Source organism: Prionailurus viverrinus, chromosome C1 (genome assembly GCF_022837055.1).
Source record: "Prionailurus viverrinus isolate Anna chromosome C1, UM_Priviv_1.0, whole genome shotgun sequence".
Classification (NCBI taxonomy): domain Eukaryota; kingdom Metazoa; phylum Chordata; class Mammalia; order Carnivora; family Felidae; genus Prionailurus; species Prionailurus viverrinus.
Genome location: NC_062568.1, coordinates 6475311 through 6490956, shown reverse-complemented (window position 1 = coordinate 6490956; position 15646 = coordinate 6475311). Strand labels below are relative to the sequence as shown.

At 44.2% G+C, this 15646-nt stretch overlaps 2 protein-coding genes across 13 annotated transcripts in view; one reads left to right on the top strand and one right to left on the bottom strand.

The window, feature by feature from the left end:
• The window catches only part of COL4A4 (collagen type IV alpha 4 chain), a 135498-nt gene extending 125896 nt beyond the window's left edge, over positions 1-9602 (bottom strand). For 5 of the 10 annotated variants that reach the window (XR_007154992.1, XM_047872282.1, XM_047872289.1 and 2 more), the window contains exons 1-2: positions 9132-9383; positions 7257-7419 (exon numbers count right to left, since the gene is read on the bottom strand). The gene's annotated coding sequence lies outside the window, so the exon portion shown is untranslated. Of the gene's footprint in view, positions 1-7256; positions 7420-7830; positions 7849-8284; positions 8373-9131; positions 9384-9517 lie in introns of those variants that run through there. The other 5 variants (XM_047872283.1, XM_047872288.1, XM_047872286.1 and 2 more) reach the window with 5 other exon arrangements.
• A 93-nt stretch (positions 9603-9695) lies between these two features.
• Positions 9696-15646, top strand: part of COL4A3 (collagen type IV alpha 3 chain) — a 138261-nt gene continuing 132310 nt past the window's right edge. For all 3 annotated transcript variants that reach the window (XM_047872294.1, XM_047872296.1, XM_047872293.1), the window contains exon 1: positions 9696-9934. In XM_047872294.1, coding sequence (XP_047728250.1) covers positions 9848-9934 — 87 coding nt within the window. In that variant the 5' untranslated portion in view covers positions 9696-9847. The remainder of the gene's footprint in view (positions 9935-15646) is intronic.

Below are 15646 nucleotides of genomic sequence, written 5' to 3'. Positions count from 1 at the left end.
CAAGACAGGAGGAAAGCTTTGTCTTGGTGAGAAGGAGCACAGCAGTCATGTGAGTCTTGTACCTTTTCTGAGGAGAGCTTAACTATCTCCTTTTCCTCTGGCTGCATTTCTGTCTTCTACCCAGTGTCCATCTGTCTTGTGTCTGGCAGGAGCTGGCTCCTAGAAACTCAGAGTCTCCTACTGGGTCTCTCCTTTGGGGCAAGACCTGGAACTAGACTCCTCTCGGGATGCTTCTGACCTCTGGAACCTAATAAACGTTTCAAGGGCATCCCTCAAACCTGGGCTTCAAAGCTAGTCCATCCCACAGGCTGCTGCAGACCATAAAACACATTCAGTGTTTCTGTGTGGACATTATGCACCAGTAAATAACTGCTCAAAGCCAAGACAGCATGCTAGGCATGGGAAGAGGATGTCATGTGGGCAGAGTGGCCGAGATGACTAACAGCTGGAAGTTTCACAAAAACATAAAGAATTCTATTATTAAAGTAACATTGTCTCCGTGTTCTAAAATTGGAAAGTGAGATTTTTTTTCCAAACTTCAGAAATTAAGGATAAGAAGAGGTCTATATTAATTTTTTTACAACAAAAGTATTAAGCGTGTGTTAAAAAAATAAAATAATACACAGAATTTTGACTATACATGAAAATTATAAGATTTGTAAATTCAAGTCAACTAAAAATGTAATAATGTTTAAAATTTGAAGTGATTTTCAGTTAACTTGCCTGGCATTCGCCAGAAAGTTTTTTTCTGGAATCAACTCCATATACTTTTGGTACAACATAAATAAATACCTATGATTTTGTTCATTCAAGAAATATCTATCCATCTACCATTTTGTATCAAATACCATGCTAGGCCCTGTAGATACTAAAATGAATTTTCTTTACCTGAAGTAATCAATATTACTTTTAAGTAGATCGGGGAAAGTTAAAGATGTGTATTGTAATCACTAAAGTAACCACTAAAAACAATTCAGAAAGATATAACTAGAAGCCAATGAAAAATTAAAATGGAATACTAAAAAAATTGAATAACATAAAAGAATCCCCCAAAAAGGAACTGAGACAAAATAAATGGAGAAATGGCAGACCTAACTATAATCCTATCAACTACTTTGTATGAAAATATACTAAAAATTCCTACTAAAAGGCAAAGACTGCCATACTTGATTTAAAAAAGAAAAAGCCAACTATATGCCATAAAATACACACTTTAAATAAGAAGACACAAATATATTGAAAGCAAAGGCCAGGAAAACATCTCCCACACAAATAGTACATACAAGAAAGGCAGACTGGCTATGCCAATGGCACATAAGAGATTTGAAAAGAGGAAGCAACACGATACGGATCAGAAAGTTAATATACCAGAAAGCAACACATATCATAAATATAGGGACTTAGTAGCAGAACTTCAAAATACGGGAAGCAAAAACTGAAAAACTAAAAAAAGAAATAGATAATTTTTCAAACATACTTGGGAGACTAACTCTTCTCTTGGTATTTGATAGAACAAGGTAGAAAGTATCAGTCAAGACACAGAAGATCTGAACAACACCATCAACCACCCTGCCCTAATTTATACATATAAAAGACTACACCCAACAACTACTGAATATATATTCTTTCCCCCACGTGGATGTAGTGTGTTTACCAAGATAGACCATACACTGGAACATGAAACAATCTCAATAGATTCCAAAAGATTGAAATCTTGTGGAGAATTGGATTCAGACTCAACTTCATAAACCACCTAGGAAATTTCCAAATATTTGGAAATTAACACACTCCAAATAACCCATGAGTCAAAGAAAATATTTTGAACTGAGTGATAATGAAAACAACACATCAAAATTTATGGGACATAACTTACCCAACACAGGCAAAGAAAATATATCTATTAATGTTCATATTAGGAAAGAAGAAAAGTCTAAAATCAATTATCTAAGCTCCTATTCTGGAAAATGAGGAGAAGAAGAATAAATTAATCAAAGCTAAGAAATAATAAAGGTAGAACAGGAATTCAACAGAAGAAAAAGCACTCAAGCAATAGAGAACAATGAATGAAACTCTAACCTTGGCTCTTCAGTTTTTAAAAAGGTAAATAAAATTGATCAACTTGATAAATTACCATTGTCAAAAATGACAAAGGGGAAAACATGACAGATCTACAGGTATTAAAAAGATCAGGGGGGCCTGGGTGGCTCAAGTCGGTTAAGAGTCCGACTTCAGCTTAGGTCATGATTTCACAGTTCATGGGTTCAAGCCCTGCATCAGGCTCTGTGCTGACATCTCAGAGCCTGGAGCCTGCTTCTGATTCTATGTCTCCCTCACTCTCTGCCCCTCCCCCGCTTGTGTGTGTGTGTGCTCTCTCTCTCTCTCTCTTTCTCAAAAATAAACATTAAAAATGTTTTTAAAAAGATCAGAATCTTCTGAACAATTATATACTAATACATTTGATAATGTATAAAAAATGAACACATTCCAAGAAAGATGAAAATTATCAAAACTGACACAGGAAGCAACAGAAAATCTGCATAGCCCTATATCAGTTAAATTCACGATAATTAAATGAAATTCAAAACCTTCCGCAAGGAAAACTCCAGGGTCAGCTGGCTTCACCGGTGAATTCTATCAAATATTTAAGGAAGAAATGACATCAATTCTTCAAATACTCTTACAGAAAATAGAAGATAGAATGCTAGGCAACTCATTTTATGAGGTAAGTATTACTCAAATACCAACTAGATGAGGATATTACGAGACAACTATAGATCAATACCCCTCATGAATGTAGACACCACTGTCCTTAACACGACGTGAGCTGATCAAATACACATATATGTAAGTTCAAATTATCTAGGACAGCATAAGCTATTTTTTAAAAAACCAACAACAGAGTTGGAGAACTTGCATACCCTGATTTCAAGAACCTGCTCGAAAGCTATAGTACTAAGGAAATGTAACATTGGTGAAAGAAGAGACAGGTATATGAGAGGAACAAATAAAAGACCCAAATATAGACAATTAATTGTTTTCTATTAAAATCAAGACGATTTAGTGGAGAAAGAGAAGTCTTTTCAACAAATGGTGCTGGAACAGCTGGATATCCGTATAAGAAAAGAAAATTTAAAACAGATCCTGGGGCGCCTGGGTGGCTCAGTCGGTTAAGCATCCAACTTCGGCTCAGGTCATGGTCTCTTGGCTCATGGGCTCGAGCCCTGCGTTGGGCTCAGTGCTGACAGCTCAGACCCTGGAACCTGCTTCAGATTTTGTCTCTCTCTCTCTCTCTCTCTCTGCTCCTCCCCTGTTTGCGCTCTGTCTCTCTCAAAAATGAACAAACATTGAAAAAAAATTTTTTTAATAATTAAAAATATATATATATATATATATATATATATAAACAACTAATATAACTCAACAGTAAGAAGAGGAACATTTTTTTTATTTTTTATTCTTAAGCTTGTTTATTTATTTGAGAGAGAGCTCAAGCTCGAGAGAGAGTTCGAGAGAGAGCAGGGGAGGAACAGAGAGAGAGGGAGAGAGAAATCCAAGCAGGCTCCACAGTGTCAGTGCAGAGCCCAACACAGGGGCTCGATCTCATGACCCATGAGATCATGACCTGAGCCGAAATCAAGAGATGGACACTTAACCGATTGAGCCACCCAGGCACCCCAATCAATCAATGTTTTTAAAATGGGGAATAGATTTGAACAGACATCTCACAAAAGAAGTTCTATGAATGGTTAAGAAGTACATGAAAAGAGGTTGAGCATCATGAGTTATCAGGCAAATGAAAAAAAAAAACACATTGACACACCACTGTATAACCATCAGAATAAAACTAAGACAGGGGTGCCTGGGTGACTCAGTCGGTTGAATGTCCAGACTCTTGATTCCAGCTCAGGTCATGATCTCACCGTCATGGGATCCAGCCTCCCGTCGGGCTCCGTGCTGACATCATGGAGCCTGCTTAGGATTCTCTCTCTTCCTTTCTCTCTGCCCTTCCTCTGCTCATGCTCTCTCTCTCTCTCTCTCTCAAAATGAAGTTAAAAAAAAAGAATAAAATTAAAAAGATTGAGGATACCAAAAGAATGTGCCAGAAATATATGCAGGAGCTAGAGCTCTCACACATTGTGGAGGAGAACAGAGAATGTGGGGGAGAACATGGAATGCGGGTGAGAACACAGAATCCAGGTGAGAACACAGAATGATACAACTACTTTGGAAAACAGCTTCTTTTGTAATTAAACATACACCTACCCTGTGGTCTAGCCATGTCACTTCTAGGCATTTATTCAAGAGCACCAGAAGCACACGGGCACACAAGCCTTGCGCACAAGTATCCACAGCCGCTTTATTTGTAACAGCCCCCTAACTGGAGACAAATCAAATGTCCAACCGCTGGTAAACGGCGTTTGAAAAGCTGATACGCATCCGGTGGAAGCAACAGGAACAAACTGCTGTTACACACGGCACGGAGGGATCTCACCAGCATTCCGCTGAGTCAAAGAAGCCAGACACAAAGGGGACGCACTGTTTGATTCCATTTGTATAAAATTCCAGAAAATGCCAAGCAATCTACAGTGACAGAAAGCAGATCAATGTCTGCCTGGGGACGGGAGTGGCGAGAGATGGGCTGCAAAGGGGCAGCAAGCGAGAGAAAAGCTATGTGTTGTGACTGTGGTGTTGGTGGCACGGGATGAATGCACCTGTGAAGCTCCTCGCGTCGTGTACTTTAGATAGGTACTGACTGTTTCTTGTACAAAAATCATAACTCAGTAAATTAATTTTGCATCTATTATGTTAAAAAAAACACATCACCTTCTGTACCCGCCCTCAAAGGCCTTGTAATCCAGAAAAGTAAAATGCAGTACAAAAAGTTGATTTTAGACCACCCTGTTCTAGTCTAAGAAGCATGGAATCAGCTGCAAAGCAGACAAAGAAGGGTTTCTGGAGGCTTTAAAGTAAGCAAGTGCTACGATGTAGATGATGGGCATTACTAACATTCACCAAATATTTCCAGCCCTCTTTGCAGGCGTGTGGTAGTCTTTCCCCATCCCTTACAAAATGAAGTGTGGTCAAGTGACCACTTTGGCCAATGAAACGCGAGTTTAGTATAATGAGTATGAGCCACATCCCCGTGGAAGCTTTCAGAGCAGTTTCTTTCTTGACACATCCTCTCCCCCTTCTGAGATGAGAGAACATGTTGCATGGGAATTTCCAGGAGGTTCCTGAGTGGCTATCATAAGCAAAGCATCCTCCCCTCTCTCGCCTCCCCACACTCTGGGGTGAGTATGTAATGTAAACAGAGAGGGAAAATCTTGTTACTGGAAGCCTCTGAAATTTGGGGACTGTTTCTAACTGCTCCAAAAGCCATCGGTCTTTTCCCATACGACGTGCAATTTTAAGTGGAACTCCGACAATGTCTTAGAAGATGGGTTTCAGAGGGAACTTGCAAGGTACTGGCTAGAAGGCTACCGTAATCCATAGATGGTAAGTGCAGGAACTGGGCAGGAGCTTAGAAAAGCAGTGAAGGAGGGGCGCCTGGGTGGCACAGTCGGTTAAGCGTCCGACTTCAGCCAGGTCACGATCTCGCGGTCCGTGAGTTCGAGCCCCGCGTCAGGCTCTGGGCTGATGGCTCAGAGCCTGGAGCCCGTTTCCGATTCTGTGTCTCCCTCTCTCTCTGCCCCTCCCCCGTTCATGCTGTCTCTCTCTGTCCCAAAAATAAATAAAAAACGTTGAAAAAAAAATTTAAAAAAAAAATGGAAAAGAGCTGACAGGAGTTGATAATGACTCTGAGACTCGAAAACAACCTAAACGTCTGTTTTCGAGGTGCTGCAAAGAGGTTTTTGAAACAAAAGGGATGGCTAAATGGGGAGACGAAGCAAAAAAAAAAAAAAGATTAAGGAAAGGAGGAGCTACGGCCACCTCATCGAAAGCAGAGGCACATCCCTGTACAATAAAGGCTATAGAAAGATCAGGAACTTGCGAAGAAAACAGACCTGGGTGTGAATCCTGCGGCAACTGGTTACATCACTTAAGTCGTTCATTTACCAACAGTAAAGAACGCCAAAAGGACCCCTACCCTCACGGGGCTTACAGTCAAAGGGAAGGAAGCGACCACTATACATTTAAGTACCGTGTAGAAAACCCACATGATGTTGTCATTATGGAACAGGGGCAAAATAATAACATAAGGCTTGTCAAAGGCAACGACCACTTCATTTTGTTCAAAACCCTCATCTGCCATCAACATCAAAAGTAGAGATCTCTGTGTCCTTTGTACGTACAAAAAGAGCCATCCCCCCCCTTTCCTTCTACTTTACCACATTTTAAGAACCAACGGTGAAAAATCAAGTCCCTTCACCCCAAGAATTCTGGTTTACTGACACTACCTAGTGAGTGTACCAAACATTTTGTGTGTCTATGTGTGTCTGGGTGTGACTATTTTTTTTTTAATCGAAGTATAGTTGACACAGAATATTACATTAGTTTCAGGTATACAACACTGTACCAAAGGAGAGTGTATGTATGTGGTGGGGAGGTGAGGGATGGGTGGTGAAATCTGGCTTTTAGACAAGCCACTTCTCAAAGTTTAATGTGAGAAGGAATCAGTGGGAGACCTTGGTGAATGCAGGCTCTGATTCAATGGGTCTGGGGTAGGGCCTAGGATTCTGCATTTTTTTTTTTTTTTTTGAGTAGGGTCCATGCCCAACACGGGGCTCGAACTCCCAACGCTGAGATCTAGAGTCACGTGTTCTGCTGACTGAGCCAGCCAGGTGCCCTGAGACTCTGCATTTGTAACCAGCTCTCCAGAATGCCGAAGCTACTGCTCTCAGGATGCCAAGTAACATTGTTCTAGATGTCTTAGTAGTGGGTTGACCTCAAGGGAGCTAGTGGGGCGTGTTTGACCCTTGCCCTTTCCTACTGAGGAACTCCTACTCCTACTGAGTTGAGAAGAGCATCTCTGTCTTGTGCCGCCATTTCTAATCGCGTTCACCCTACTTTCCTTTATGCGCCTGGAGAATCAGATCCCGAAATGTGCTTGTTTGGGGAAGACCCTGGACAAGCTTCTAATGCCTTGCTGCACTGGATTCCTACAGCTCCTTGAGGTGGGGACCATGATTACGCCCATTTTACAGAAGAGAAGACGCCATCCCAGATAGTTTAGCTCACACTAGCAAGTATGGAAAGGACTCAAAATCCAGAGTCTACCCCAGAGACCAAGCTCTTAACAACTGCTTCCTCCTTACCGTGTTTACATCACAGGTTTCTTTCCTGCTCTGTTGCAGCATCAGAAGCGACTTGCAGTTGATGGCTGCCTCCCATTTCAAAGTCGACAAAGCCAAGTCTGATCTTCTTTCAAAATGACTTGGTTTCAGGAAGAGGAATTGAAATCCAAAATGGAGAAATCTTCTGGAATTAAAAGAGAGGGGCATTGAGGGTTTTTTTTTGTTTTGTTTTGATTTTTTTTTTTTTGTCTACGAAGAGACATAAAACTCACATAAACTCTATGTGAGTTCATAGAATATTATCATACATCTTTTGGAATTCTTGGACACTCATATTTCATCAACTGAGCACCTGATGTCCTACCTAACAAGGGTGCCAGGAGAAGGTTCCTTAAGAGCCTTCCCTGTCAACAGGGAGAAGCTACTCTGTACCACAATGCAACATTATGTGTGCTAAAGAGTTTAATATATGTCCTTTTGATTTTTCCACAAAGAAGAGACCCTAATTCAATTCAGCTAACCAAAGTTTGCATGTAAAACAGTAACTCTCAAACACAGTTGCACACGGGAATTTCCAGGGAATTTCACAACACACCTGAGTCCTACCCCTGAAAGGTCTGGTGTGACTGGCTTGGGATGCATTGGGTGTCAGGATTTTTAGAACTTCTTAGGAGCTTCTAATGCACAGCCACAGTTGACAATCGCTGGCATGAAAAACAGAGGGAAGACGGTAAAATTCACTCTCCAGCCAAAAAAAAAAAAAAGGGGTGGGGCGGGGAGAGGAGATGTCTTCATCCATCCGCTGTTAGGGTTTTGCCTACGTACATGGCTACATAGGTCTAACACAATAATCAACCCTATTCTAAGTGCCAGCAAGTGGTTCCCCACAATCACTGACCAAACCACACATTTCACACTTGGCATTTGATGGCCACCTACTGCAGATGTCAGCAACACTGCCCCAAAGCAGGGGCGCTTAACATAGGAGACGGAATTCAGGTGGCCTGTGAACGTATGGCAACAAAAAGCCCATGTCCCTTTTCTCTAACCTTTCCTGGAAGTTCCCCGTTTCCGGCAGCGATGAATACAGGCTACAAAGCACAATAGCATGGGCACTTCTTGGGAGTTTGCATCCGCTGATACTTTCACATCTTAGTTTTGCCTTCACCACTACTGGAGATTACAGTTGTTGAACGGATCTGCCGTTAGACCGAGGGGTCTTCAGTGCAACCATAAGGTTGCACCTCTGCGGCTGTATCACCGCTTTGATGCTCTGATTTGTACTCCAGTAGAAGTGATTCTGATTTAATTGTATTTTTCTGTATGTAATGACATGATTCCCAGAAGGGATCTAAATGCACCCCCCCACCCCCACCCCGGAACCAACGTGGTGAGTGGCACGTCGGTTCACTGATCTGAAGACAGGGCCCTAAGAAGCAAGACCCTGCGCGTTTGTATCCGCGTTCACGAAAGGCCCTCTCAGGAGCTCGACACCCAGGACGAAGTTGGCTCTTGGTTTTCCCCTGCGTTTCCGCAGATAAGATTTACCCTGAAAAGCCAGTTCAACGTAGCAGAGAATAGGATGGGCTTTCTCTTTCCCCTCAGCTGCCTCCTGCTCTTGGCATTCCCGAGTGCCCAGACTGCCAGGCTGGTAACTCGAGCCTCCAAATTAATCAACACACAGCGCCCAGTTCAAGCCCAGGCAGACAAGCCCGGGAGCCAGACAAGCTCTCCTCTGGTGACCCCGGGGCCCCAACCCCGCAGCCCCTCCCGCCACCCTCACAGGCCACGCTTCCTCCACTGCCCGCCCCCGCCCCGCACTCCCCAGGGCAAGTGCCCAGGGCCTGGGGGGGGGGGCGGGCTGCGGTGGCCCCGACTGGGCAGTGGGCGTCTTACCTCGCGGGGGGACGCTCGCCGCGCCGGAAGCCGCCCGGTCGCAGCCCGCGCGGCGCGCACGTCCCGGTTCCGCCGCGTCCGAACCCACGCGCGACCCGGCGGCCTGGTCCCTGCGCTCTCACCGCCCGGCGCGGCGGCTGCACGTTGGCGGCGGGTGGAGAAGCGGCGAGAGGGCACCGCCGCGGGAGCCGAGAGCAGGCAGGGCCGCCCGAGTGCCGACGCCCGGCGCGCCTCCCGCTTAATCTGGGCACGGCCGCTGGCCACTCCCCCCACCCCGCTCCGCCGCCTCCCCAGCGCACACCCCCAAATTCCCCACCTCCGACCCGCGCCCCCCAGGCCCCGCCCCGGCCCCAGGACCTCGGGAGCATCCTCTCCGAACCCCTTACCCTGGATCCGCGCCCACCTGCCCCGCAGCGCGCGGCCTCCGCTGCGCTCCTGGGCACGGTGCCCGGCTCGGAGGGACATTGCCTGGTGAGTTGAAGGGGAGGGGGGACGAGGGCGGGACCTGCGCCACTTCTTCCCTCCCTTGGAGCCGCAGTCAAAAGCCTCAGTGGGGAGGGACGGACGGCGCGGCTGAGCCCTGCAAAACCCGCCCCGGGCGGGCTGGCGAGGCGAGCTTCACAGCCGGGCTCCCCAACCCGCGCCGCGCGAGGGACGCGGTGGCCGCAGAGCCTGCGGGTCACTGGACACGCCGGGGCTCTGAGCCGGCGCCCACCATGCGCCCCGGGACGGCGCGGAGGCCGCCCGCGCTGCTGCTGCAGCTCCTGCTGGTGCTCCTGGCGGCGGCGCCCACGACAGGCAAGGTGAGTGCGGGGCGGCGCGACCCCCCAGCCCCGCGTTCCGGGGACGCGCGGGCCCCACCCGCGGGGCGCAGTCCTGGGAGTCCCTGCCCCGTGCGCGCGTGCCTGGGCAGGCAGCGTGGGGATGCGAGGGAGCGGGGATGCCGGGGGAAACAGGTGGAATACGCTGGAAGAAGGCTGGTTGGGAAAGGCGGGGAGCAAGCTGGTCTGGTTCCCTAGGAGCCAGGGATACTGGGGAAAGTCTCCAGAGGTAGATGGTAGGTAGGTAGGTAGGTAGGTAGGTAGGTAGGTAGGTAGGTAGGTAGATAGACAGACAGACAGACGTGGGTAGATAATGGCCAGGGATGAGAACACCGGATGTAGAGACGTGCGATGTCACACTGGTGAATCAGAGCAGGCAGCATGGCCTGGCAGAGAGCACAGAGGGCCCCAGCCCTGACATTTCTTAGTTGTCACCTCACACTGAACTCTGACCTCTCTGGGACTCGGTTTCCCCCTCGTTCGAACTCCCACTCTAGTGTTCTGTCAGCACTGTTGGGAAAAGCTAATGCCATCACTGAAAAGTTAGTAGCACCTTAGAAATAAAACTCATGTTAGGATGAATTAAGCAGTCTGTCACTTTGATTTTGACTCATAACTTGAGAGATCCCAGATTCACTTAAAAGCACTCCATACTTCTTATTCTTTGCAATTAAAGATGAACTGGGTGTCCTCCAAAGTGTTTTGATTCCTAGTTTGACTTACTTGATTTGAACTCAGTGGAAGTGAAATTTAACTTCTCAGATGACTTCTGTTATTTTTACACGTAAAAAAGTTAATTTGGGTGTTAAGGCAGCGTCAGTGTCATTCCCAAGGATGAGCTGTTTTACAATTTCATGATTGAGATTGTAATTGGAGGTCAGTAGTCACATAAATAAATGTTACCTGTAAAGATCGTTAGAGTCTATGACCACATGTTATCTATTTTTTCTTTTAAATTAAGACACGAGAGATGAAGCTAAAACCCTCTTTGGCGTCTTCATACCTCTTTCCCTCCCTGTCCAAACAAAGGTCATCCACTGACCACTTAGTGTTTCTTTGTGGACCTTTTCTGTGCATTTACATACTAAACAGACTCACAAACAACATGTGATTTTATTGGTGGTTTTGAACATAACTGATACCATTCTATATGTATCCTTTTGCAACCTACAGATCTGCCCATGTTAGTATTTAGATAATTTATTTATTTATTTTAAGTTTATTTTGTGAGAGAGAGAGAGAGAGAGAGAGAGAGAGCGAGCATGAGAGGGGAAAGGGAGATGGGTGTAGAGAGGGAGAGATAGAACCTCAAGTAGGCTCCATGCTGCCAGCACAGAGCCTGACAGGGGCTCGATCTCACTAACCATGAGATCATGATCTGAGCTGAAATCAAGAGTTGGGAGCTTAACCAACTGAGCCACCCAGGCGCCCCTGTCCATGTTGGTATTTAAGATAGATTTACTTCTTTTTCTTTTTGCCCTGTTGCATGACTTTCCACAATATATGAATATGCCAAAGTTAATTGAATCATCCCCCTATTAATTTACACTTAGGTGACTTAGTGTTTTACATTCTAAAGGATTTTGTGAGCCATGTAATCTCTTCATGTAGCTGGTTCGAACAAAAATGCACTTTGCATAGACTAGGAATGCCCAACCCAATACTTCTGAGCATGCTATAGTAATCTCATTTAAGTCAATGTAGATTGTCTACCAACTGTAATCCAGGAGCAAATAAGTCCAACAAGCAAGAAACCTGAAGGGAGTATATGTTGTGGGAAGTGTATGTTGAGGCAGAGGTCCAGAGCAGGGTTTGCACATCCTTCCAGACTCCAAAGAAGAGGTGAGGTTGGGGAAGGATGGAGAAAGAGGGGTATGTAACAATCAGCCTGAAAAAGAGATGCTCTATGATCATGCAACCTCTAATTATACCAACTTCTAATTATGTTGTCATATTCCCTTATTCTTTTTTTTACATGTAAAATTTCTGTCTTGAATTTGGCCAAATCTCGGTGATTTTCTTGCTGATACTACAATTCATTCATTTGTATTATTTTTATCATCACTTGAAGCAAGTCTTTGTTACTATTTATAAGAATTATCCTTTCCATTGCACTTGCTGAATTACATAAAAAGTGTCATTAGAGGGGCGCCTGGGCGGCGCAGTCGGTTAAGCGTCCGACTTCAGCCAGGTCACGACCTCGCGGTCCGTGAGTTCGAGCCCCGCGTCGGGCTCTGGGCTGATGGCTCGGAGCCTGGAGCCTGTTTCCGATTCTGTGTCTCCCTCTCTCTCTGCCCCTCCCCCGTTCGTGCTCTGTCTCTCTCTGTCCCAAAAAATAAATAAATAAACGTTGAAAAGTGTCATTAGAAACCATGAAATGTCTGTAGAGAAAAGGAATCATAAGTTAACCAGTAACTTGTCCAAAGAGTGCCAGCCAGCAAGGCTCCCTCCACAGGGTAACTCTGGCATTGGGCAGGGCACTTGACCTCTCTGAACCTCAGTTTTCTCATCTGTAAAATGAGGCTGAAACCCCTGGTGAGGCCAGCAGGTGAGATAATGAGTCAGGCCATGGAGTAGGGGCCAGTCTTCAGGGCCAACCATTTGTGGGCATTCTAGACTCCAAGATCAATAATGCCAGAATCCCTGCTTTTCTCAGCGGAGAAGCAGGGGCAGTTGGGGGGGGGGCGTGGTAGTGTCCAATTTCCATTAGAAATCTCCCAAAGTCTAGATGTTAGCAAATAAGTCAAAACTTTACAAAACACACCATATTTTTTGTAAAGGGCTAAATAAACTTGGGGCCAAATAATGTGTAAGTGCCGGCTAAATTGAGCCTTTGGGCCACGGTATTTATCATCTTGGTGCTGCACTAGTTACAAACATCATTTTGCTCTAAATTTCTGCAATTTGATTTTAGCAGTTTCTCAAAACAGGGAGAGAGTAGCGATGTTGAGCCCACATTCTGAGTTCAGACTGGGTGGAACTGTCCACCCACACAGTTTGTTCTGAAGTGCCCTGAGTGAAAACCAGTCCCTGGCCTGTCTGTTCAGCTCATCCTCTGGTTCTACCGCCATGGCCAGGCCCAGCTCAGCAACTTGAACCTGGGAGGTACATTGCTGTTGCCTCAGGCAATAAATAGATTTAGGAGATGGGCTGGAGACAGCTCCTCCTTTGATATCTGCGGAAGGTGAGGTTCATGGTTTGAGGTATGGTTTATGGTTCTTTTTGCCTTAAAGTTCCAGACAGAGCAGAAATACAGCAAGCAAATATCAGGAGCTGAATAACAGCTGCATTTAGGGAAGATGCTTTCTCAACTGGTTTCATGTTTAAATTTTAAGAATGAAGTTGAAACAAACAGAAAGTGTAACAGACACCAATTTATTCATCCCTGAAATTAGGCAAGTATTAATAGGCTTTGACCCGTTTTGTTCTCAGGTCTCTCCCTTTAGGGAAAACAACATGTATATATAAAAAGTCATCCACATGTTCTTTGCCCCCTCTTTTGTGCACAGTTCTGTATTTATCCATTTTGTGTGTGTGTGTGTGTGTGTGTGTGTGTGCGTGTGTGTGTGTGTGTGTTAGTCACTATGAAAAATAAATGTTTTCGTTTTGTGGTCCTTCAAATGCAATAAATGGTTTCACATTCATAAGCTTGCTCCCCTCACTCCATATTATGGTTTTGGATTTTATCCATGTTGATACATATAGATGTGATTCATGTATACACATATGGATGTGATGGTTGATGCATAGTATCCAGTTATACAAATAAAGCACAGTCTATTTTTCCATTCCACCCGAGCACAGGAAGTTGGTTTCCATGGTTTTGTTTTACAAAGTCGCGACAACATAACTGCTCCGTGTAGGTACCATCGTGACAACTAGATTTGGAATTCCTAGATAGAATTCAAAGGGAAAGCATACTTTAAGTTGCATGAGGAATTGCCAAACAGACTCCTAAATGGTGGAGCCAATAATGTGCCAGAGTATCTGCTTCCCTACATCCTCAGCAAAACTTGATGTGTTTCGATGTTAGTGAGTATGAATAGGATGTTGTTTTGACCAGGGAGCTCGTGTATCTTTTCATGTTTTCGTTGGTGGTTTTTATGTACCTCGGGGTGAACTGCATGGACAGCTCTTTGCCTACTGATCTGTTGTGGCCTTGCGCTTTTCCCTTGCTAATAACTAGGAGTCATTTCTATATTTTGGATGCCACACTTTTGCCATTTAAATGTGCAGCAAGCGGGGCGCCTGGGTGGCGCAGTCGGTTGAGCGTCCGACTTCAGCCAGGTCACGATCTCGCGGTCCGGGAGCTCGAGCCCCGCGTCGGGCTCTGGGCTGATGGCTCAGAGCCTGGAGCCTGTTTCCGATTCTGTGTCTCCCTCTCTCTCTGCCCCTCCCCCATTCATGCTGTGTCTCTCTCTGTCCCAAAAATAAATAAACGTTGAAAAAAAAATTAAAAAAAAAAAATAAATGTGCAGCAAGTATGTCATTCCAGTGTCTGATTTATCTTAAATTTAGCTACTGGTGGCTGAACATAGAACTTTTTTTTTTTCCTCTACAATCTCAAACTTCCCATTTTTCCTTGATGTTTTGTGCTTTGCGTCTCATTAAAGTAATCCTTTTCTTCCCTGGGATTATTAGAATGTTCTCTTATGTCAAGAAAAAGTTTTGTAACGTAACTCCTTTGTATTTAGGACTCTTAACCCTGGAATTGTTTTTCTACTTGAGGAATGTGATTTTATATTTTTCCATATATATGATAAATTGTGCCAACATTATTTACTGAACAGTCCGTTCTTTCCCCCCCCACCCCCGCTTTGCAGTGTTACATCTGCAAACGTGTACCAAGCACTCATTCATATAGGAGTCTGTTTATATTCATTCATTGGTCTGTTTTATCAGGGCTTTAACTTCTCACTATGTTTTCAAGTTTTCTGTTTCTTTAATTTCTAAGTATTTGATATTTTTAGTGCTATTGTCAGTGTGTTTTTCCCCAAAATTTAATAGCCTAACTATCAAAGATACAGCAAACATGGTTGAATTTTTATTTTGACTTTATTTTTATTTTTTTTTTTTAACATTTATTTATTACTGAGAGACACAGAGACACAGAGCATGAGCAGGGGAGGGGCCAAGAGATGGAGAGACACAGAATCTGAAGCAGGCTTAAGGCTCTGAGCTGTCAGCACAGAGCCCAATACGGGGCTCAAACTCACAAACTGCGAGATCATGACCTGAGCCGAAGTCGGACACTCAACTGACTGAGCCACCCAGCTGCCCCTGTATTTTGACTTTAATCAAGCAACTCTGAATAGTCCAAATGCATTTAAGGCTAATGACCTTCCCCCCAAATACTGCTTTTACTGCATCACCCATATTTTAGTAAGTGGTATTTCAATATAACTAAATTCAGAATCCTTTCTAATTGATTTATTTGTCCTATGGGTTATTTAAATCCTTATTTCTTAATTTCCAAACAGAGGGAGATTTTCTAGTTAATCTTATTTTTTAATTAAATTGTGATAGAAATGATATTCTGACTTAAAGATAAAGATATAGATATAGATATAGATATAGATATAGATATAGATATACACATATATATTTACCAATTAGGTCAAGACTTTTTAGTCGTGTTATTAAACTTGTATGTGCACATTTGTTTCTTATGTATCCTACTCAGTGCATATTTAA